Raw genomic sequence first — 23,101 nt, 5'->3', positions numbered from 1 at the left:
TAAGCATTTAAGGTGTGCCTCTCCATATATGGGATTTTGCTTTTACAATAAAAGGATAAATAAACACGTGATTGAACTTCTTCTCCCTGGAAAATGCTTGTTTCTCATTCTCTGAGTAAGTTGCATTTGCTGAGGATGGTGACAGTTGCCTTTACTGCTTTGCTTGGTCCTGTGTAATACTTACTGTGTGTGGCAAAAGGTGAGAAATGTAAGAAGTGTGACTTAAAGACACAACTACATTTTCTTAGGTCACATCATTGTAAACTTGTGTTGCTTTAAAACAGCGAGCGTTCAAGTTATTCTCTTTTGCAGTGTTAGGGCCTTAAACATGGCTGGCAAATCTCTACTACTGAACTTCATGAAAGCTTTAATGAAACACTATATAACCCTCTATATTGCATAGGAGTAGTATGATTGTTCTGTTTTCATTGGTGTAAACACATTGTATTTATATGTATAAATTACATGTATAAAACATGTATAAAAACACATGTATCCGTATTTTCTCTTTTTAGGGTTCAGCGTTGTGCCATGTTACAGTTTTCAGAATTTCATGAGAAGCTTCTTAACACTCTGTGTAGAAGATCAGATGATGGGCTGGTCACAGAACACGCTCAGAGTCTTGTGTTGGATACTCTCTGCTGGTTAGCAGGCGTCCATTCAAATGGACCTGGCAGGTTAATAATTGGATTTTGCTTGCTTTAATGATTAGCCTTTGGCTGTTAGGATTCAGAGTCCAAAATGAGTCTGTTTGCTCTTGTTTTCCAGCTCAAAGGAAGGAAACGAGTGCCTACTTTCAAAAACACGAACATGTCTTTCAGATATTGTACGTGTTTGCTTCTTTGAGGCAGGACGAAGTATAGCCCATAAATGTGCCCGATTCCTAGCCTTGTGCATTAGGTTGGTGTGTTTTATTTGAAAACATACTTCGTAACTTTATTTGTGCTTTGGTGCTCATATCTTGTCTATAATGGGATTTGATTCTCATCAGATGTATGAGTAACTTTTCAATAGTTGATGATTCTTAGGTCCTAAAGAAGAATTTGGGGTTTCTTAGGGTGGAATGCAATGTTAAGTCAGCTGGGCTTAATTACTTGGTGAGAATTTGATGAGCGGAGCCCTCACTCTTGCTGCTTGATTGTCCATTGCCTTATCCTTGTTACTTCACAGTCTTGCTGAATCTTCAGTTTAAACCCTGAAACTTTACTGCCTAGGAAGTGTTTAAGAGGGATGAATCTGTGTATTAGCGCTTCTTAGTAATGGTAATGGTCTAACCTGAGGGCAAACTCTTTCAGACGTTGCTTTTTTTTTTTTTTTTTTTTTTTTTTCTCAGAGCTGGGGACCGAACCCAGGGCCTTGCGCTTGCCTCAGCGCTCTACCACTGAGCTAAATCCCCAACCCCAGCTTTTTTTTTTTTTTTTTTTTTTTTTTTATGACAAATTTAGAGTTTAGTTTAAATCACAAATAATGTCTTTAAATTCTCTTTATCAACAATTTTCCAGTAATGGCAAATGCGACCCCTATCAGCCTGGATTTGGATCGGTTCTGTTGAAGGCTTTACTTGACAATATGTGCTTTTTACCTGCAGCAGCAACTGGTGGTATGTAAAATTACTTTAATAACAAATATTTTAGTGAATAATTTAACAGTTATTTTGTTCTTACTGTAGCTTATCTGGATTATTAGTCCAGTTTTTGTTATTGGGTATGTTTATGCTTGTGTGTAGATGCACCTGTTTATGTAGGTTCATTTGCAGGGGACATCAGAGAATCTCAGGTATAATTTTTCAAAAATGTTGTTTAATGCCTGATGGTGGTGGCACATGCCCTTAATCTCAGCACTTGGGAGGCAGACACAAGTAGATCTCCATGAGTTCTAAGCTAGCCAGCCTTGAACAAAGTGAGTTATAGGATAGCTATGGCTACACAGAGAAACCCTGTCTCAGGGAAAAAATGTTTTCCACCTTACTTCTTCTTTTTTTAACCTTTTAATCAGTTCTTTGTGAATTTCACATCATATACTTCAATCCTACTCATCTTCTTCTTACCTGCTCTCTGCTCTTGCAACCTCCCACCAGGACAGAAAAAAATAATCTTGTATTGAAACTGGTGTGTCAACACGTGTCCCACAGGATCCCCTTTGTCTGCACTTCTTTGCTGCAAGTGTTCATTACAGCGAATCATTTGTCCTTCACGAGGCCTCTGGCTTCTACTACACAATCAATATTGGGACCTCACTGGGACTCCACTCGGATGTTGTTGCCCTGTCTCATGAGATCCTGTAGTTTTAGATTTGTTGGGCTGGCCCCTTTATGGACTCATGCAGTTCATAGATGGAATAGTTGGGTAGGCTAATTCAAAGATGTTGGATGTGGGCCCGAGAGGGATTTGAGCTGATTAGCCTGCTAGCTCTCCTGCACCCACACAGGGTTGGGTTGGGGACGGTGGAAGCTCTGCAGCACTGCCCTGGCTATGTTATCCAATGCCCCAGATGCCCTTAGGGCTGACTCACCCTCTCCCATGCCTTTAGAGCCCAGCTTGACTGTGCTGCCCAGGTGATATTCAGGGCCTACTCTCTCAAGTGCTGCAGCAGGCAAGAAGCTGGGCCTCCTTACAAGCTCTCATACAGGTTCACTTGCACACACTGCCCCTTCACACCTCTTGCAACCACGGCCAGCTGTTTTGCTGCCCAGGGAAGGTAGGTGTAGACCCCACTCTCCTGAGTTTTGCAGCCGGTGAGGGATAGGGCCATCTTTCCCACTCTCTTGACCCCATTTTAGAGCTGCAATTTAGGTCTCCTGCTGGCACTATAGACACTAGTTAGTAACTTGTGGTTTGTTAAACGTTCTGTTTAGTAATAGGAGGGACAGGTGAGATGTCTCCATAGTCCAGGATGCTTGGTGCTATGCCTAGTGGCTTGAGTTCCATCCCTGGAAGCCACATGGTAGAAGGAGGGAACTATCTCCCTGATATTCTGCTCTGATTTGTTCCTCCAAACTCAGCACACACACTTGGGTCTCTGCACTTGTGCTGTTCATGAGCATCCACAGGTACATTCATAAACACACAGTCAATAAAGAGGATTTAAAAAATAACAATTATCAGCAACAGATGAGAGGCACAGTAAGTTTCAGGTCATATTGACATTGCTTTTCTGCAACCTTGAAATTATTAAATTGTTCAGTTGTTCACTGACTGTGATCATGTGTCACAGACTGCAGTGCCAGAAATGCTAGGGAGATGTCATAGATAAAATAGTTCAGATGCCATTGGGTGTGTGTATATATTATATGTTACTGAGAGGGACCGAGGCAAACTGAGTGCCCCTAAGTCCTGTGAAGATTTCATTCTTTTAAGAATAAATGTCATTTTAACAGCTATCCCCACTCATAGTACATGTATAAGGTAATTGAGAATTTGAATTAGTTCTTTTGCTGTTACTGTGAAGGATCTGACTTAGCCTTTTAATCTGTGTGTGTGTATCTGTTCTTCTTTTGTATAAGGATTTGCCTTCATGTAGTATATTGTGTCTGCAGTGTCCTACGTGGCTAGAGGGGCGGCAGACCCTCTGGACCTAGAGTCGTGGGATTGCGGGCTGCCATAAGGATATTGGGTATCCAACCTAGGTTCTATCCAGTGTTCTTAGACAGTGAGCTGTCTCTATAGTCTAGTGTTTTTATAGGCATTTCCAACATTGTCTTATAATATTACAGTTTATTCATTTATTTGCTTACCTAATTATGAACCCAGGCTTCCTTAACTTGAGGCTGTCCTTAAACTTCTAGTCTTGCTGCTCCCACTTCCCAGGTGCAGAGATCACAGAAATAGAACTACTTCTGTTTTAGAAGTAGTTAACTCATTCATATGTTTCTTAGGGATTTGACCTTTAGGAGAAATCTGAAAGCTGGTTGGCAAATAATGAGGATTTTTATTACCTTAGACTGTTTATATTTACCTTGAACATAATTTGATTTAAACTGTTAAGTATATAGGCAGTGGTTCTCAGCCTTCCTCATTCTGTGACCATTTAATACAGTTCCTTGTTTTCATGGTAACTCCAATGTTGAAATTATTTTGTTGCTACTTTAAAACTGTAATTTTTGACATTGTTACACATCATAATGTAAATATCTGATATACAGGATATCCAACATGTAACTACCAAAAATTGCGCCTCACAGATTGAGAACCACTTATATAGGATATGGCATTTTAGATTCTTTTGCTCACTGCAGTAACCTTTGATTTTTCAGTTTCTTATGGATTTTTAGTGGTGTGGATTATTTTGGGCATGTACTTAGTACTAAAATTTCTTTGCTTAGGACATCTATCTAATGTGTCATGGTCCTCCTATTCATGCTGTATGGTTATATCTGACCGACAGTCTAGAGTACCATTCCATTCATTTGCTAAAGTGTACTGATTGAAGCTCACTGCCATCCAGTGTTTAGAACAGTTTTGTATAGAGAAGCAGTATGTCAGGAATATTGATTTGTATAGAGAAGCAGTATGTCAGGAATATTGATTTGTATAGAGAAGCAGTATGTCAGGAATATTGATTTGTATAGAGAAGCAGTATGTCAGGAATATTGATTTGTATAGAGAAGCAGTATGTCAGGAATATTGATTTGTATAGAGAAGCAGTATGTCAGGAATATTGATTTGATACTTCTAGTCTCTGCTTTTGTGACTATTCACAAATGTTCTTTCTCACACTGAAGTAGTTTTATTTTTTTTTGGAGTTAGTGTTTCTATGTAGCCATAGCTATTCTAGAACTTGCTTTGTACACCAGGGTGGCCTTGAGATCTGCCTGCCTTTGCCTCCTGAGTCTGGAGTTAAAGGCGTGCTTCATCATGCTGGCACATGGTTGTGCTCTTTTTTTTTTTCTTTTTTTTCTTTTATTCTTTTCTTTTTTTTCAGAGCTGGGGACCAAACCCAGGGCCTTGCGCTTGCTGTTGTGCTCTTTTGTGTTGTTGTTTTGTGTTTTGTTTTTGAGATGGGGTCTTTCTATGTAGCCTTTTCTATCCCGGTGCTTGCTCTGTAGATCAGGCTGGCTCTGAACTAAAGAGCTCTTTCTGCTTTGCCTTTCATATGCTGAGATTAAAGGATGTGTCCACCACCATGCCTGGCGTGATAGACTGTAAATATCAAGTTTGATTAATATACCTCCTGAAAAAAATGTTATAAATTCCTTTGGAAAACATTTCTACATTTGTGGATGGTAGGTCATACGTGCCACAGTGAATATGTGGAGTTCAAGACAATCTAGTGTTGTTTCTGAGGATTGAACTCAAACTTCATTGGGCTTTCTGACAAGTGCCCATTCTTGTTGTGTAATTTTACCAGCCCTATTATTCTTAAATTAAGACTCTTTCTCAGGATGGGGTTTATATTATTCATGTTCTAGAACTCTTTGCTTTCTTCCTATGTTGTTAAGATTATCTTTCTAGCAAAGGTAGCTGTATTTTTAGATGTATGAACTGAGGTGAAGAAGAAATAGACATGGTTTCGCTGTTGTCCCCAGGGTCTGTCTATTGGTATTTCGTACTGCTGAATTATGTTAAGGATGAAGACTTGGCTGCATGCAGCACAGCGTGTGCAGCTTTACTCACTGCCGTGTCCAGACAGCTGCAGGACAGGCTAACACCACTGGAGGCTCTCCTTCAGACACGGTAAGGGCCGCCTCTTAAAGTGTGAGCATGGGGCACAGAGCTGCTGCTCAGCGCTAGGTTTGCCTAAAACATTGTTTTACCTTAAAAAGTATATTTACGTTCTGCTCAACATTCTAAATTTTAGTAGTCTAAGGTCCTCTTTTCCATGTTTTCTCTGGAACCATTCCCTTTAGGTATTAGCGACAGTCTATAATGTTTACACAGAGAGCTAATTTTAGTTTTTAAGTTTATTTTATGTGTTTTTTTATTTCATTTTTGTTTTTCTGCATGTTATATCTACACTATATGCATGCAATATTTGTAAAGGCTAAAAAAAAAGAAAAAGTGTTGGATCCCCTGGGACTGGAGTTACAGATGGTTATGAGCTGCCATTTGGGTCTTGGGCATGAATCTCAAGTACTTCTGGAAGTACAGCCAGTGATCCTAACTGTTGAGTTATTTTTCTGACCCTAATCGTATTTAACGTTTAAGGATACTTTGCTTTGTTAATACAAGGGGCATTTAATGTTATTTGTTAATGGTATAACTTTATAGGTATAATTCTGTAACTTTCTTGTTACTTTTACATGAAATTCTTTTGTCTGCCAGTTAGATTTTTAAAATTTTTTTTTTCTTTTTTCGGGGCTGGGGATCGAACCCAGGACCTTGCGCTTCCTAGGCAAGCGCTTTACCACTGAGCCAAATCCCCCACCCCAGATTTTTAAATTTTTAATTAATAGTGAAATAACAAAAATTTGGATTTAAATGTTTTTTTCTTCTTTAGCTTGGGTCCCTCTACCTTGAGACATGGTTCCTCGGTTGTAGCCTAGGCTGGCCTGGAAACTCAGGAGAAGCACCTGCCTCATAGTTCTGGGATCAAAGGCCTGCTCCACCATTCCCAGCTGGTCTTTAGCCTTTACATTTTTTCCTTTAGATTTTATTTTATTTTGCATGTATGAATGTTTTGCCTACGTGTGTCTGTATGTGCTACATGCATAACTGGTGCCTATGGATGCCCAAGGGGGTTGCAGATAACCTGGACCTGGAGTTATGACTGGTTAAGAACCATAATGTGGGTGCTGGAAATCAACTCTGGTCTGTAACAGCAACAACTGCTCTTAACTACCAAGGTAGCTTTCCAGCCGCTGAAATTTGGGCATATCTTATTTGCAATACTGCTTTTGTGATAACTTTATTTATAATTCCTGATTTTTGATAAAATTTTCCCATAATGATAGAGTGGGGAAAGCGTGTTTGTTTTGTTTTGTTTCTCCCTCCCATACTTCGTGCTCTGTATAACAGTCTTGTTGGGTCGGCTCCCAGCTTATTGTAATCATCTGTTACAATCACTGACTCTGGACAGTGTTTTGAGTGTAATTTTCTCTTGTGTTCACTGAATTTGATGATGCTTTAGTCAAACTGTTTTGAAAAGTGAATAGGTAATTTTTAAATTAAATCACTGAAAAGTAAAATATTTAATGCATTATTTCATTTCTCAGATATGGATTATACAGCTCACCATTTGATCCTGTCCTTTTTGACTTGGAGATGAGTGGCTCTTCTTGTAAAAATGTGTACAATAGCAGCATCGGTGTCCAGTCAGACGAGATTGATTTGTCAGATGTCCTTTCAGGTACTGATTCTTGTAGTAAGTGAATGAGAAGCGAATAGTTCTGTGTTTATAGTCAGCTCATCTTTCTCGTTGTCAGGTACCTAGTTTAAGTTCTCCTCTCTTCTTATTGTATCTACCCATACTTTCTGTCTTCAGAACACTAAAGTGTTTTTTGTTTTCTTTTAGAACTTAGCCATAATGCCCGTGAACTATAGTGATATGCAATGATGTGTAAAGTGTAGCTTTTGTGTTTGGCTTTGAGTGAAATATTACAGCAAAGCCTTTGTTATGTTTGGGTTAATCAGTAGAGGCTGAGAAATTGTTTTGAGATTGTTTGAACCTTGATGAAATGTCTCCCTGGAAAGTCTGCACTCGGTGCCACTTGAGAGTGTGCAGCTGCCTGAACCTTCCTGGCCAACCTGGAGTTCTTCCTTTTGATTCTGGCTTAGCCACGGCCAAAACAGACTGACGTTTGTGTGGGTTGTCTGCTTTCTCGGGCAGAAGGGCAAGACAACTGTCGTAGTTGGAACCTTTCCCAGCCCCAATTAGTATGTAATAATTGTATAGAAGTAACTGGAATGAGCTAGTCTAGGTCAGTCTTTTCCAAGAAAGTTGAACCCTTCCACTCCTTCAGAAAATGAAGGCTTAGTATCTTGTTGAGATTCTCTCTCTACTGCTGCACCTATGCCAACACCTACAGTAATGATTTGTTAAACCAGTTGACTTAAAAACGCAATTTCTTTGTCAATTCTCAAGGAAAAAAAGAAAGAAACCCATCTAAATTGTATGTATACAGTTTGGAAATTCAAAATCTGAACTGTTTGTCTGCCATTGTTAATGGTCAAAAAGTTTTAGAATTTAGAGTATTTCAGAAGTGCACATTAAGAATCCTTTATAGTGAAGTATGCAAATATTAAAACAATAAAAGCCGTTTTCAATATTTAAAACATGTCATGATGCAGTTTGGTTTTGTTTTTTATTGTAATCATTTCAGTGTAATTTTATTGGTCAAAAGAGATTTAGTTCATACAAACCTACTTTTCTTATTACTGAGAATTCCTACCAAATGGCTTTCGTTCGTCTCCACATTTATCTGAAGAAGCTAGTTTCTCTGTTTATGGGTTTCCTTACTGTGCCCTCTGTTGAAGTAGTGTGTGAGCTTTGTGCATTTTATGCTAATAAAAGTTGGCTAAATAGTCATCAGTACTGCCACTCCATGCCTTTGGTAGATTATCTTCATGTACCATAGGTTTTCCTTTGTGCACAGGGAATGGAAAAGTCAGTAGCTGCACAGCTGCGGAGGGAAGTTTCACATCTCTCACTGGACTTCTGGAGGTTGAGCCCCTTCACTTTACTTGTGTGTCAACTAGTGATGGAACCAGAATAGAAAGGGATGATGCAAGTACGTTTACTGGTATATACCTTCTTTTATTACATTCTTTGTGTAGTAATATACAAAAGTGATATGACCTATTTAAAATTAGATCTTTGTTTGCATGGTAAGTAGAAGACCTATGGGAGAGAGGGATGTTTGGGGGGAATTCCACAAATAGTTTTACATTCAAAGTCAGTTCAGGTCTTTTCCTTTACCCAATGAATCATTCCTTTAAATCCGTTTCTTTTTTATATGTATTTTTTGTGTGTTTATGTGTATTTATTTTATCATGTGATATATCAGCTAGAAGGATGAGTATGGTAGAGTCCATGTTTCCATAGTCATTTTCAACCTTCAGATGATAGCTAATTTTGTTTATGATTTGGATATCCTGGTGTTACTTGTTATACTTCAGGTTAATAGTAGTTTGGTTGGGTTTTACTGACTATAATCCCTGGAATACTGAAGACAACAGCCTGGGTTTTATAGCAAGCGCCTGTTAGTGCAAGTGTTGAAATGATGAAACAGTGACACTACTGATTGGATAAACTGCTTCCTTTAACAGTTGTTTGTAAGTCATGCAAATGCTTATTTTCTTTTTTATTTTTTTTCTGTGCCCTCTTATATTTTATGATTAATTTATGTTTATAATTCTATTTTGGCACAAAGAATTTAAATTCTATTGTTAAGAATATTTGTATTTTGGCCTATTCTGTTTTTCCTACATAGAAGGACTTGAATAGTATCTTAAATTGATTTTACTGGGAAACTAATTTAAGCATGTTCTAGTTCACCTTCTTCATTAACAGTCCAAGGTGTAGCTCTGAGAGAAAATACTTGACAAGTGTGTTGGACAAGTGTCAAGAATACTTGGACGAAGTCCCTAGTTTTGCCAGAGAAGCAAATTAAAAAACACCAATAAAAACACAGTTTTTAGGAGGAATCACAGAAGTTTATCATCCTGGATTTTGCCTCTAGAACGGATTGAGTTTTAAAAGAATTTGTAAGCTCATTTGAGTGTATTTAACTTCAAGTTTTGCTTTGTACCTTTTCATTGTAGAAGTAGCCACTAAGTTTAGTTTATGTAGTGTGAAGATGACAATATGAATTGAGATTCTAGTAAGGTAAAAGTTGATTTGTTTTCTTACACTGTAGTCATTTCATAATGCTAACAGAAAACTCTTCACTTATAAATCAAGTTTTTTTCTTAGAATGTATCATGAGATTGATTAGTTGTTTTAAGAAAATTCATGTTGCATTAGTTATGTTTTGAGGAACATAAGAAATGTAAAATTATTTGGACAATAGAGGTGGCTCAATGGATAAGAAAGAGCCCTGGGTGCTCCTGCATAGGAAGACACAGGTCTGGTTTCTGGCACCTACCTGATGGCTGACAACCATCTGAAGCCTTAGTTCAGGGGGATTTAGCATCCTTTTTTAACTTTCATTGGCCCTAGGAGTACATTTGGTAGGTACAGTCACATATTAAAGCAAAATATTCATACATAAAAAAAATAAAGCTTTAAAGTGTTAATAATAAAATACCGCTGGAAAATTGTTCAATGTATGTCTAGTCCATTCCCTCCTGCAAGTATCAGTGGAACTACTTCTTCCCCTCACATAGGTGGTCTCTGCATGTGCTGTGTTTCCTTTTAGAAGTAGAGCTCTTGGTAGACAGTGCCAAATTGCCTAAGTTTCCCCGCTTTGGGGAATAGATTAAGAATCTATTGTAAACTTTATACTTCCTCATTTTAGATTCATTTATCTATGAATGACATGGTTATAGTATTTCATAAACAGAACAATACAGTAGCATATTCTGCCTAATTAACACTACTGATTTGAAAATTTAATGAGTTTGTATACATTCATGTTTACATTGTCTGTAAACTTAGCTACTCCTTCATTGTTTCTTCACCTAAAGGTTGGAGCCATGACATTTGCCTCGTGAGTTTATTGTAAGCTAATTGTGGTCACTCATGAATAATATCATTTAGGTGCTGGACATGGTATGCCTTTTATCCCAGCACTCAGGAAGCAGAGGCAAATAGATCTTTGAGGTAAAAGTCATTGTAGTCTACAGAAAGAGTCGCAGGACTGCCTAGGCTACACAGAAAAACCCTGTATTGAAAAACTAACTAGCTAACTAACTAACTAACTAACTAACTAACTAACTAACTAACAACTAACTATCTATAGAACGAATAAATGAATGTCATTTAGTAGAAGTTTGAAGCCAGCCTAGTGTACAGAGGATATCCCAGGATTCCTCAGGCTACTCAGAAAAACTTTGCCTTGGAAAACTAAAATAAATAAATGAATAGGGAGGGAGGTAGGAAGTTTGGTAGGCAGGTAGGTATGTGGGTGGGTGGGTGGATGGATGCATGGATGAACATATAAGTAATGGATGCAAGGTATATTGTCATGGGGTTGGGGATTTAGCTCAGCAGTAAAGCGCTTGCCTAGCGAGCGCAAGGCCCTGGGTTCGGTCCCCAGCTCCGAAAAAAAGAAAAAAGAAAAAAAAAAAAGAAAAAAAAAGATATTATTAAGATATTAGTACTTTTTTAATTTGCTTTTAATTTTATGCTGATGTGCTAAAATAAATTATGAAATTAATCTTATATCAAAGTTTGAAAATATTTTTTATAAATATAAGTGGAAAAGTGTTCATTTATAATGTATTGCTAAATTACATCAAAAAGTCAAATTTTGCTTTTACTTGTGAGTGTGCTTGAATAAGCGCAAGAAGTAGAAAATAAGGTTTTGTCTGTCTGTATGTCCTTTGTAGTACTCACCTCTGTTTATTCTGTAGATTAAAATAAGGAGATTCAGGTTGGAGAGGTAGCTTAGCAATTAAACACACTTGTTGCTCTTCTAAAGGTCCAAGGTTCAGTTCATGGTATGCATATTTTACATATGCATACTACATATGTGTCAGGATATACGTATTTTACAACTGTCTATAAATTTATCTCTGGGGACTTCTGATCTCTATCACACCATTAATACATGTGGTGCAACAGACATGTACGCATGGAAAACATGAAATAAATGTTTTCTTTACAAGAGGAATTCGGTATCTTTCCGTACTTAAAATTTAACATGGTTCTTGTGGGGAGCTCTTTCAGTTTTATTTTTTGAGACAGCATCTTACTACATTGCCCTGGCTGGCCTGGACCTAACAGATCCACTTGCTACAGATGATGGTATTGAAGGTGTACCATGCCTTACTAAGTGGGGAGCTTTTTTGAGGATTGAGAGAATGTTCACAATGTATACGGATATTAAAGATAATGTTAAAATTTCTTGAGATTTTTTTTTTTATATCATGAGCATGATTCTATACTAGAACTGAAAAGCAAACAACTTAAGATTGTTTGATTTGGGATTTGCTCTAGCGCCTCTTGAATTTGAATATCAGTTTAGTGTTACTACATTGCAATGTTCATATGGATATGGTGGTACTGGTCCAAGTCTCAGTTTATGAGCATGGGTCTCTTAGCCTTTCAGGCAAGTGCCCTGTCACTACAGAGTGAGAACCCAACCTTTTGTTTGTTCGTTTGTTTTTGTTTTTTTTTTTTTTTCTTTTTTCTTTTTTTCGGAGCTGGGGACCGAACCCAGGGCCTTCCACTTGCTAGGCAAGCGCTTTACCACTGAGCTAAATCCCCAACCCTGTTCGTTTGTTTTTAAAGTTCTATACTCCATATAGTTTTAATGACAACTGTGTATTGTGACCATGTGCCTCTGTGAAGCTTTTCTTCATCCTGGTGTCTTGTTTTGTTTTTCCCTTGTCTCATGCCAGTGAGTTCCTTCGGGGTTACTCCTGCAGTAGGTGGACTATCATCTGGCACAGTTGGGGAAGCCTCGACAGCCCTGAGTTCAGCAGCCCAGGTAGCTTTGCAGTCTCTCTCTCATGCAATGGCTTCAGCCGAGCAACAGCTACAGGTGCTGCAAGAGAAACAGCAGCAGCTTTTGAAGCTTCAGCAACAGGTTGGAGACCATTTGGCTCTTTGTTCATGCTGTCTCTAAACTTCAAAAGCTGAAAAGTACTGTAGAAATGACCATTGTTTTCATAAAGGAAAGTAGGTTGTCCAATCAGAGCTAATCATTTTCAACAAAAGATTGAGGTAATGTCTTTGTGACATGTTTAAGTGTATTAAATTATATGAATGCATGTTACTTTGTATGTGGTTGATACTTTTTGTGTAGTCTTGGAGTTAATTCTACTTTTATTTTTAAGCGCTCCTGGAGAAACATTATATAGTTACCAGCTACTGTTTTCATGGGACACAGACTGTAGGATGTCATAATATATAGGACATTAATTAGATTCTAAGTACAGCAATTATGATAACGTGGTTTATCGATTTAATTGCTAAGTGCTACCTGTGCAAATTCTGCTTGAGAAATTGTGTCATGTCAGTTAGCATTGCATTCATGATGGTTCATTTCGTTTTGAGCAGACAGGTTTCATTATTTATATTTAATTGTTGTGCTTGCTTTTCACTTTTAGAGAACTTTCTAGTTCCCTTAATATATAAGAAATTTTTGTACAGTGTGCCAAGAAGGGCTCCCAGCTAGGCAGTGCGTCATTTGTTCTTAAGTCCGGTTATCTACTGTGCCCAGGGTCTTGTGACTCATTTCGCTGTCTCAGATGTAGTCATCAAGTGCTCCTCAGGCGTGGGGTGCTTCTATAGGTGCTGCTTATGTCTTTTACAGAAAGCAAAGCTGGAAGCAAAGCTGCACCAGACAACAGCAGCAGCAGCAGCAGCCGCATCAGCCGCAGCAGCAGCAGGTCCTGTGCACAACGCTGTGCCCTCCAACCCAGTGGCTGCTCCTGGATTTTTCATCCATCCGTCTGATGTCATTCCACCCACTCCAAAAACAACGCCACTTTTTATGACTCCTCCTCTCACTCCGCCCAATGAAGCCGTGTCCGTTGTGATTAATGCTGAGCTTGCACAGCTTTTCCCAGGCTCCGTCATTGATCCTCCAGCAGTGAACCTTGCTGCACACAACAAAAATGCCAACAAGTCGAGAATGGTAAATGCTGTTCCAAGTAAATGTTGACGCACAGATGCTTATCTTTGTAAATAAATTCTGACTTTTAAAGTCAAATGTTTATATTATCATGAAAATATGTCAGGTCATTTTGCTTTTATAAATTATCTCTATGTATCAGGAAATGAGACTTGTTAATGTAATGTTATGGTTGGGAGTTTTTTTTTTTTTTGAGAGCAAAGGGTATTAGTACAGAGTTATATTGTTTTTGGTTTTTTTGATCTTGTTTTTTGTCTAGAATCCACTTGGTTCTGGTCTGGCCCTTGCAATTTCTCATGCCTCACATTTTCTCCAGCCGCCACCTCACCAGTCCATTATTATAGAGCGAATGCATTCAGGTAATCTTTGCGTTTCTAAAATTATTGTTCTTGCTTAGTCTCTTGAGCCCTTATGATAATTTATTACAAATAAATTACATGTGCTGTCAATTAAGTACCTTCTACTCAGAGTAATAGCTACAGAAGTTGTAAGATTGTTTGGGTTGGGTAGTACCACTGAAACAGTGAGGTTTTTCCTGTATCTAAGGATTTCCTATTGAAATATAAGTAATAGAAACGCTATGCTTAAATTCTTATTGCCATTATACTAGACTTTGACTGTGTGGCAGTATCCTAAGACCAGCACTATAGCTGCATTTGTGTCATGTTGTGTTCCAGAAGTCTGTAAGTGACATGGGTGCATACATATTGACAGATAAATTTTAGCTACTTTTAACCTAATTCTACTAGCTTTTAGTTTTATACTATAGGAACAGGAAAAAGTTAAAATATCCTTATGGAGAAAATGGACATACTGAGTCTGTGTTTTTTATTGTATGAACAATTGAATCATGTTTACTCTAGAAGAGGGAGTTTTAAAACTTCGAAAATTGTCTTGCTATTTTCTTCCAATTTAGTTACAAATTGGTAGTAGCATTTAGTGCTTATAACATGCAGAGAAAAACTTTGTCTGCTTGTGAACAGTTGTGTATGCTGTAGTTTGACTTGAACATGTGGACATCACTGAATCATATGAGTCCCGTGAGGGATCAAACATGGCTTCTGGAAGAGCAGTATGTGCTCTTAACTGCTGAGTCCTATTTTTTTTTTTTTTTTTTTTTTTTGGTTCTTTTTTTTGGAGCTGGGGACCGAACCCAGGGCCTTGCGCTTCCTAGGCAAGCGCTCTACCACTGAGCTAAATCCCCAACCCCTGAGTCCTATTTTTTAATGATTGTATTACCATGTCATTTTCTATACATACTAAACCCAATATATTATACCCCTGCCTCAGAAGTTAATAAGACTTTCACAAGTTACATAATACATTTTGGTATGTCTAATCTATCTAGTGATGAAATTAACACAAGAAATGTTCAGCTTCGGACTTTATAGGTTTGCTTTTTAATGCATTCACTGGATTAGTTGTTAGACTGTAATATTTGAAATACATATGAGTTTCACTCTATACTTAACTGCTTTTGTATTAACAATCTTAAAATTTTTGACTTAAAACTATAGTACACTTTTGGGCAAGTTTCAGATTAAATCCAAAGCCGTGACATTCTGAGCAATTATAGAATTTATGAATAAATGTTGGTAAAGCTACTTTTATTTAGCTACTTCTCTTATAGTTTAATAAGTTGATATTTTTTATTTTAAGAAGCATGGTTTAATGTGTTTTGGATCTATACTTTGGTCACATGATCGTGTTTCGATGGCTCACATTCTTCTCTTTCCTATATAGGAGCCAGGAGATTTGTGACCCTGGATTTTGGAAGACCTATACTGCTGACAGATGTACTGATTCCTACATGTGGAGACCTGGCGTCCTTATCAATTGACATATGGACATTAGGAGAGGAAGTGGATGGAAGGCGTTTGGTAGTGGCAACTGATATAAGCACACACTCATTAATTCTTCATGACCTAATCCCTCCACCTGTGTGCAGATTTATGAAGGTAAGAACTTCAGGAAAGTGACTGTGCTCTTCGTGTTTCTTAGTACTACATTGACATATTACTAAAGAGTATACCTATATTTTTAAAATTACTTAGCTCCGACTTTTAAACTTTATCACGTGTGTGTGTATTTGCAATTTTTTCATTTCAGATCACCGTCATTGGACGTTATGGAAGCACAAATGCTAGAGCAAAGATTCCGTTAGGATTTTACTACGGGCATACCTATATCTTACCGTGGGAAAGTGAACTGAAGTTGATGCATGACCCGCTGAGAGGTGAAGGAGAATCTGCCAACCAGCCAGAAATTGACCAGCATTTAGCAATGATGGTTGCTCTACAAGAAGATATACAGTGCAGGTTAATGGAAATTTGCTTATATATTTTCTTAAATTATTTCTGTCAAGGAATGTTTTCTGTATCTACATAGAAAAGAGCAAAAGGAGGACGAACACGTTGTACATTACGGCAGGCTTGAAAACATGAGAATATTGTTAGCTAATTGGTAGTAGCATTTAATATTTGTGAAAAGTAGTTTATTTTGTTTGCTTGTTTGTTTGTTTTAAGATAGGGTCTCTATTATAGTTCTGGGTGGCCTAGAAGTGACTGTGGCTGTTAACCAGCCATAGATGACTGCACATTTTCACCTCTGGAGTACTGGGATTAAAGGTGTTTGCTGCAGTACCTGGCCAAGAATAATTCTTAACAGTAGTTGTACTTTAATATATATCTTTTAAGAGATGTGCTTTTTAGTGTGTAGATACAAAAGAAGACTGAAGGAATGCCTGTTCATTTATTTTTACTCATAGATATAACTTAGCCTGTCATCGTCTGGAAGCTCTTTTGCAGAGTATTGATCTTCCTCCTCTCAATAGTGCGAACAATGCACAGTACTTTTTGCGAAAACCAGACAAAGCAGTTGAGGAAGACAGTAGAGTTTTTTCTGCTTATCAAGATTGTATTCAGCTACAGCTTCAACTAAATCTGGCTCATAATGCAGTGCAGAGGCTCAAAGTAGCCATAGGTGCAAGTCGGAAGACGTTGAGTGAAACATCAGGTCCAGAAGACCTGATTCCGACGTCGTCCACAGAGCAGTTGCGCACCATTGTGAGGTACTTACTGGACACGCTGCTCAGCCTTCTGCACTCTTCCAATGGTGTGTATGCCTCAGTGACTTAGAGACTGGGAATGTTTAATAATTTTCTGCTGCATGTTTTGGGTACACAGACTAACTTTCTGGGGAATTTTTTTTTAACGTGTGGTACTGGGGATTGAATTGTTAGTTTAGACATGCTAGGTACTCTCCACTGGTTTATCTAGATATTTAGTTTGATATTCTGTTTGCTGTACTTTAGAAATTTTTGTAGATTCACACATTTATTTTCTCCTTAAAGAGTTATATTTTTGTTGCCAAGTTATGTGTTGAATCTAGGGTTTGGCATGTGGTAAATGGGTGTTTTGCTACTGGCTGCATCCTCATGCCTTTTATTCTATTATTTTCTTGTAAGCTTTTGTTCTGTTGTTTTATTTTTTAGAGATAAGGCTTCTCCTTGCAGCCCAGGGTGGCCTCGAACTCTGAGATCTGCCTACTACTTATTCTAGTGTTTCTTAAATGAATTTTAATTTCTTATTTGTTTGATTACTATGCTTGGTATTTGAGTGAGAAAATATTAGGCATTGCATAAAGGTAGACTAATTAATGTATTCTGACCTAGTGCTGTAGTTTTCTAACCATGAACTCGTCTGGATTGCTCATTTATGCTTATAGTCCCATCTCTTAAGATGTCTGATTTTTTTCATTTATACTTATTTTCATATTCACTTGTAAGGGGATTTAATTAACCTGACCACAAAAACAAGGAACACAATGTATGTGCTATCTCTTCTTACTGCTAAATATTTTACAACTAATTTCTATATAAAAGTAGTAAATAAGTCACAAAATAAATAGAATATAGTTGTTTACTGATTCCTGGGGGGGAAATGTGTATGTAGATGTACTGGTGTTGCTCTTAACACCATACATACACTTAGATAAGTCATTTGTTTCTTCCCTGTAACAGGGCATTCTGTTCCTGCAGTTTTGCAGAGTACCTTTCACGCTCAGGCCTGTGAAGAACTGTTTAAACATTTGTGCATCAGTGGGACCCCAAAGATAAGGCTGCATACTGGCCTTCTCCTTGTTCAGCTGTGTGGTGGTGAGAGATGGTGGGGCCAGTTTCTTTCTAACGTTCTTCAAGAGCTGTATAATTCAGAGCAGCTTCTCATCTTCCCACAAGATAGGTAGGTGGAGATAGCAGTGGTGTTTATTGTAAATGGTTTTCAATTGTAGAGTCTTTGTCAGACTGTGAAGTTTTGTTTATGTGGATAGTAAATATGTGGAGAGTAAAATAGGCCTTCTCATGGTTTGGCAAGTCCTAAAAGAAGAACATGAGCTCTATTGTGTTCCCCTCTTAGATTTTCTGGATCAATCTATGGGATTTTACAGATACTAGTATGTATTTTCTAAAGATCGTGCTGTGCCTTGTATATTAAATGTGATTCTTAGGCTCTAATAGAGATTGTCTCCTAAGTGCCTGATTTCTTATGGGTAATTAGACAAAGTAACCAATAATTAGAATAGAAGCTCATTTTACATCACTTCTCCTGATGGAAATCTTTCTTTATAACTTACCAATGAATGGTTTAAAGACGCAAACATGTTTTACAATAATTCCTTTGTGAATGTATTTCTTTAACAGTGGGACAATTTAATTGACTCTCACTGGTCATTTTCTTTGTATCTGTTTGCAGGGTTTTTATGTTACTCTCCTGCATTGGTCAGCGATCACTTAGTAACAGTGGAGTATTGGAAAGCTTACTTAATCTCTTGGATAATTTATTGTCACCTCTTCAACCAGAGTTAACCATGCACAGAAGGACAGAAGGTATTAGATAAAGTGACTGTCTTTAGTATTTATAGTTTGTTAGGTACTGTTTTATGAAATATCTGTGATGTACTTTAATAGTCACTGCAGTCCATTTTAATCATGCTATGTGATGTAGGCTTTAGAATGAATAGCTTTCTTCTGGCTGACGACCACAGCAAGTTGTCTTTCAACCCATTATTTGAACTGTGAACGTAGATGGTTTGTATTTTATCTATCTGTTCATCTACCTTGAGGTTTTCTTGTTTGGTTTTGAGACACTGCCTCACTTCGTACCTCTCTGCGCTAAAACTTGCTATTAGACCAGCACAGCCTGGAACTGAGAGGTTCTTCTTCTGCCTCTGGAGGACTGGGATTCAAGTTGTGTACCATCATGCCTAGCTTTTTGTTTGTTTGTTTTTGTTTTCATAGCCTGGATTTTATTATGTAGAGTTTGCTGGTCTGGAAACTCATTATGGTAGACCAGACTGCTTTGAACATAGAAAGATCCACCTGCCTCTGTCTCCTGAATGGTGAACTTGAACATTTTTGTAATCTTTCAACCTCCACATACAGGCATTGAAAGCACATTTCGCTTTTGGCCAATAATAGGTTTTTTGAGCATGAATAAAATAAGCTATAGAATATAGTTGTTAGTATGAATTATAAGGTATGATAACACATTTTATTTTAGTTTCCTGTGTGTCCTATATTTTCTTTTGTATCCTGTTCTTTCTGTTGCTGTTGTTAAAGATTTATTTATTTATTATATGAGTACACTACAGCTGTCTTTAGACACACCAGAAGAGGGCATCAGATCCCATTACAGATGGTTGTGAGCCACCATGTGGTTGCTGGGAACTGAACTCAGGACCTCTGGAAGAGCAATCAGTGCTCTTAACCACTGAGCCATCTCTCCAGCCCCTTGTATTCTGTTGTTCATTAGATTGGTTTTTCTACTCACTTTGTGTCCGTGATTGTCTAGTTTTAAGGTATATTGTAATATGTTAATGTTGGTCATGATTCAGTACATTCTTGTTTGTAAGATGGTTTCTCAGTTGTCCTTAGAACTCATGTTTACTTGACTCTCCCCTTCTCGTCTCTCTCTAGGAGTCCTGGATATCCCCATGATCAGTTGGGTTGTTATGCTGGTGTCCAGGTTACTGGATTACGTGGCCACAGTTGAAGATGAAGCAGCAGCTGCAAAGAAACCTTTGAATGGTAAAGACAGGGAAAGGTTTCTGACAGGTATCAGAAGTTTATAATAACGTGTTGGTGGGGATTTTCAGTGACTCCACGCTTGTTCCTGATCTGGCTATTGGCCTGGAGATAACCAGATGTATGTAATTTATGTAAAACATGAGTTAATTTTCTCTAGGAATCTGCTGAGAAATAGAATTATTTTGTGGACACCTTCTTTGTCTGCATATAAATTTTGGTCAGTCAGTACATGTGTTGGCTCCACCCCTGCACCCATACTTCAATACTTTCAGAAGTGAGAGTAGGGCAAGGGAACTTGTGGAAGATTTACAGTTTTTACTTGTTTATATTTTATCTTTGAGATTATATTTTAATTATATTTCTCCCTTCCTCTTTTCATTAAAATTTTATTTTAATTTTGTATGCCATTTTTTAAAAAATACTATTCAGTTTAGTTCAGTTGCTTTCTTTAGCGACAATTGTCCTTTATTTTTTTTAACTTGAAGATTCTTAACATTATCACTTAATTTTTTAGTAGGCTTAGAGCACAGAAGTTTACAAATGAAGGGGAATCAGACATCTACAAGCAGGTGTACTCTTGCATTCATTATAGTTACCAGTGATTGGAAACAAGTCTAGAGGTGGATGAGCCTCACTGTCAGTATAGCGAAGCGAAGCCATGCGGCTCTGTGCTTTGATATAGTCGTAGTTTTGGGAAGGGAGAGAAAGAGCACTCTCAGATGCAGGATATTTATTTTTTGTTGGTGTAAAAAAAAGTGTGTATCAATTCATTTCCTCAGTTAAAGGATTGGGAGCTGGAGAGATGGCTCAGTGGTTAAGAGCACTGACTGCTCTTCCAGAGGTCCTGAGTTCAAATCCCAGCAACCACATGGTGGCTCACAACCATCTGTAATGGGATCTGATGCCCTCTTCTGGTGTGTCTGAAGACAGTTAATACACACACACACACACACACATCTCAAATACATTTTAAAAAAAAGGATAAAGGGGTTAGGGATTTAGCTCAGTGGTAGAGCGCTTGCTTAGCAAGCGCAAGGCCCTGGGTTCGGTCCCCAGCTCCGAAAAAAACAAAAGGAAAAAAAAAAGGATAAAGGGCTAAACATTAACATTGAGTTAACTGTAATTACAGTTTTAGGTTGTATAGAATAAATTGTATTTGAACTCTTAAGTTTTATTTTTATTGTTTGGTATTATCAAGGAGGAATGATGGGAAGACATTTTCAGGGTTTGACGATTTTGAACTAAGATGATTAATGGGTGTCAGAAATAGGAAAACATTTTAAAATTACAAATAAATTGATTAGAAGGGGGTTATGTTTGGAGGGCATGTCTTTAATTCCAGCTGTTGAGTGACAGAAGCAATGTGTTCTCTGTGTAAAGTTCAGCTAGAGCTGTGTAATAGTGGGACCCTATCTCAAAACAACAACTAGAAAGACCAGAGAGGGAAGAGTGGCTTCAGGCCAGACTGAAGGAAAGAACCATGCACAATATTGTGGATTAGTTCCAAAACACAAGGGTAGATGCAGTTATATAGCCTGCCTTTTGAACTGTTAAACCCATTTTGGCAGTTATTAATCTGAATAGCCTTTTTTGGTGCTTGTACAAAAACTTTTTAATATTATTGTCAGGTTGGGGATTTAGCTCAGTGGTAGAGCGCTTGCCTAACAAGCCCAAGGCCCTGAGTTCGGTCCCCAGCTCCGGAAAAAAAGAAAAAAAATATTATTACTGTCTTTGTTGTACAAAACCTTTTTATTTAGTAGTTTGTTGTTGCTATTATTTCTTGTATAGAGCACATCAAAGTTATATTGTTCAAAATGAATTATTTGTGGGTTTTGGTTATTGTTTTGTTTTTGTTTTTAATTAAATACTTTACATTTCAGCTGATGCCCCACCCCTCAGGTCCCACCCTCCTTCCACTGTTCCTCATTCCCCTTATCTCTGAGAGGGTACTCCCTACACCCACCCCACCCCCCAGCATCCCCCTTCCCTGGGGCTTCAAGTCTGTCCCACCGAGGCCAGACTAGGCAGTCCTCTGCTATATATATGTGCCAGGGACCTTGGCCCAGCCTGTGTATCCTGCCTGGTTGATAGGTCAGTCTCTGGGAGCTTCTTGGGGTCCAGGTTAGTTGAGACTGCTGGTCTTCCTATGGAACACCCTTCCCTTCAGCTCCTTCAGCTCCTTCAATCCTTCCCCTAATTCCTCCACAGGGCTCCCTAAACAGCAATCCAGTGGTTGGGTGTAAGTATCTGTATCTGTATCTGTCTCAGTTAGTTGGGCAGCCATGCGAGTCTTCTGTCTGTAAGCACATCATAGCATCAATAATAGTGTCAGGCCTTGGGGTTCGTTCTCCCCTACCCTACCCGAGATAGATTCCAATTTGGACCCATCACTGGACAGCCTTTGCTTCAGTCTATTCTCTATTTTTGTCCCTGAATTCTTTTAGAAGGAACAATTCTGGGTCAGAAATTTTGACTGTCCGTTAGTAGTCCTGTCTCTCCACTTGAGACCCTGTTTATCGACTGGAGGTGGACTCTTGAGTTTCTTCCCTCCACTGTTATTCATTTTGGCTAAGGTTGCCACCATTGAGTCCTGGAAGCCTTTTACCTCCCAGGTCTCTGGTACTTTGTAGAGGGTCCTCTATCTCCCAACCCCATTTCCATTCTTTCTCTTGGCCCTCTGGACTTCTCTTCTGTCCACTCACCCCGTACCCAATCCTATTCTTTTCCCCTCCACCTCCCTATCACTCCCTCCCTTCCTCTTTATGAAACAGTGCTGGTCTAACTAGCTGTCTATATGTAGAAAATGAAAATAAATCCATATTTATCACCTTGCACAAAACTTAAGTCTAAATGGATGAAGGACCTCCACATAAAACCAGATACAGTGAATCTTATAGAAGAGAAAGTGGGAAAGAGCCTCAAACTCATTGGCACAGGGGAAATTTCCTCCACAGAATACCAATGGCTCAGGCTCTAAGATCAAGAAATTGATAAATGGGACCTCATGAAACTGAAAAGCTTCTGTAAGGCAAAAGACACTTAATAGGAGAAGTCAACAACCTACAGATTGGGAAAAGCCTTCATTAACCCTATATTCAACCAGGCCTAATACCAGAATGTATAAAGAACTCACTAAGTTCACCTCTGGAAAACTAGCTAACCCAATTAAAAATGGTTTTGGTTGTTTGTGTGTGGTTTATTTATTTTGGTTGTTTGGTTTTGTTTTTGAGATAGGACAGCCCTTGCTGTCCTGAAACTCTTTGTAGACCAGGCTGGCCTGAAACTCAGAGATCTTCCTGCCTCTGCCTCTCACATGCTGAGATTAAAGGCATGGGCTA

At 38.3% G+C, this 23,101-nt stretch overlaps 1 protein-coding gene across 1 annotated transcript in view; it reads left to right on the top strand.

Annotated features, from left to right (window-relative positions):
• Birc6 (baculoviral IAP repeat-containing 6) overlaps window positions 1-23,101 on the top strand; it is a 193,582-nt gene that overhangs the window by 86,045 nt on the left and 84,436 nt on the right. Inside the window, 15 exon segments of the mRNA NM_001170596.4 lie at window positions 516-677; window positions 769-900; window positions 1,503-1,600; window positions 5,525-5,672; window positions 7,151-7,284; window positions 8,531-8,665; window positions 12,441-12,628; window positions 13,358-13,681; window positions 13,938-14,037; window positions 15,422-15,636; window positions 15,788-15,996; window positions 16,446-16,792; window positions 17,700-17,919; window positions 18,430-18,563; window positions 19,653-19,763. Of these exon segments, the coding sequence (NP_001164067.1) occupies window positions 516-677; window positions 769-900; window positions 1,503-1,600; window positions 5,525-5,672; window positions 7,151-7,284; window positions 8,531-8,665; window positions 12,441-12,628; window positions 13,358-13,681; window positions 13,938-14,037; window positions 15,422-15,636; window positions 15,788-15,996; window positions 16,446-16,792; window positions 17,700-17,919; window positions 18,430-18,563; window positions 19,653-19,763 (2,657 nt within the window).

This window comes from Rattus norvegicus, chromosome 6, assembly GCF_021556685.1.
Source record: "Rattus norvegicus strain SHRSP/BbbUtx chromosome 6, alternate assembly SHRSP_T2T, whole genome shotgun sequence".
In the NCBI taxonomy this organism is placed as follows: Eukaryota; Metazoa; Chordata; class Mammalia; order Rodentia; family Muridae; genus Rattus; species Rattus norvegicus.
The sequence above is the reverse complement of the archived record's forward strand: the minus strand, read 5'-3'. Positions and strand labels throughout refer to the sequence as shown.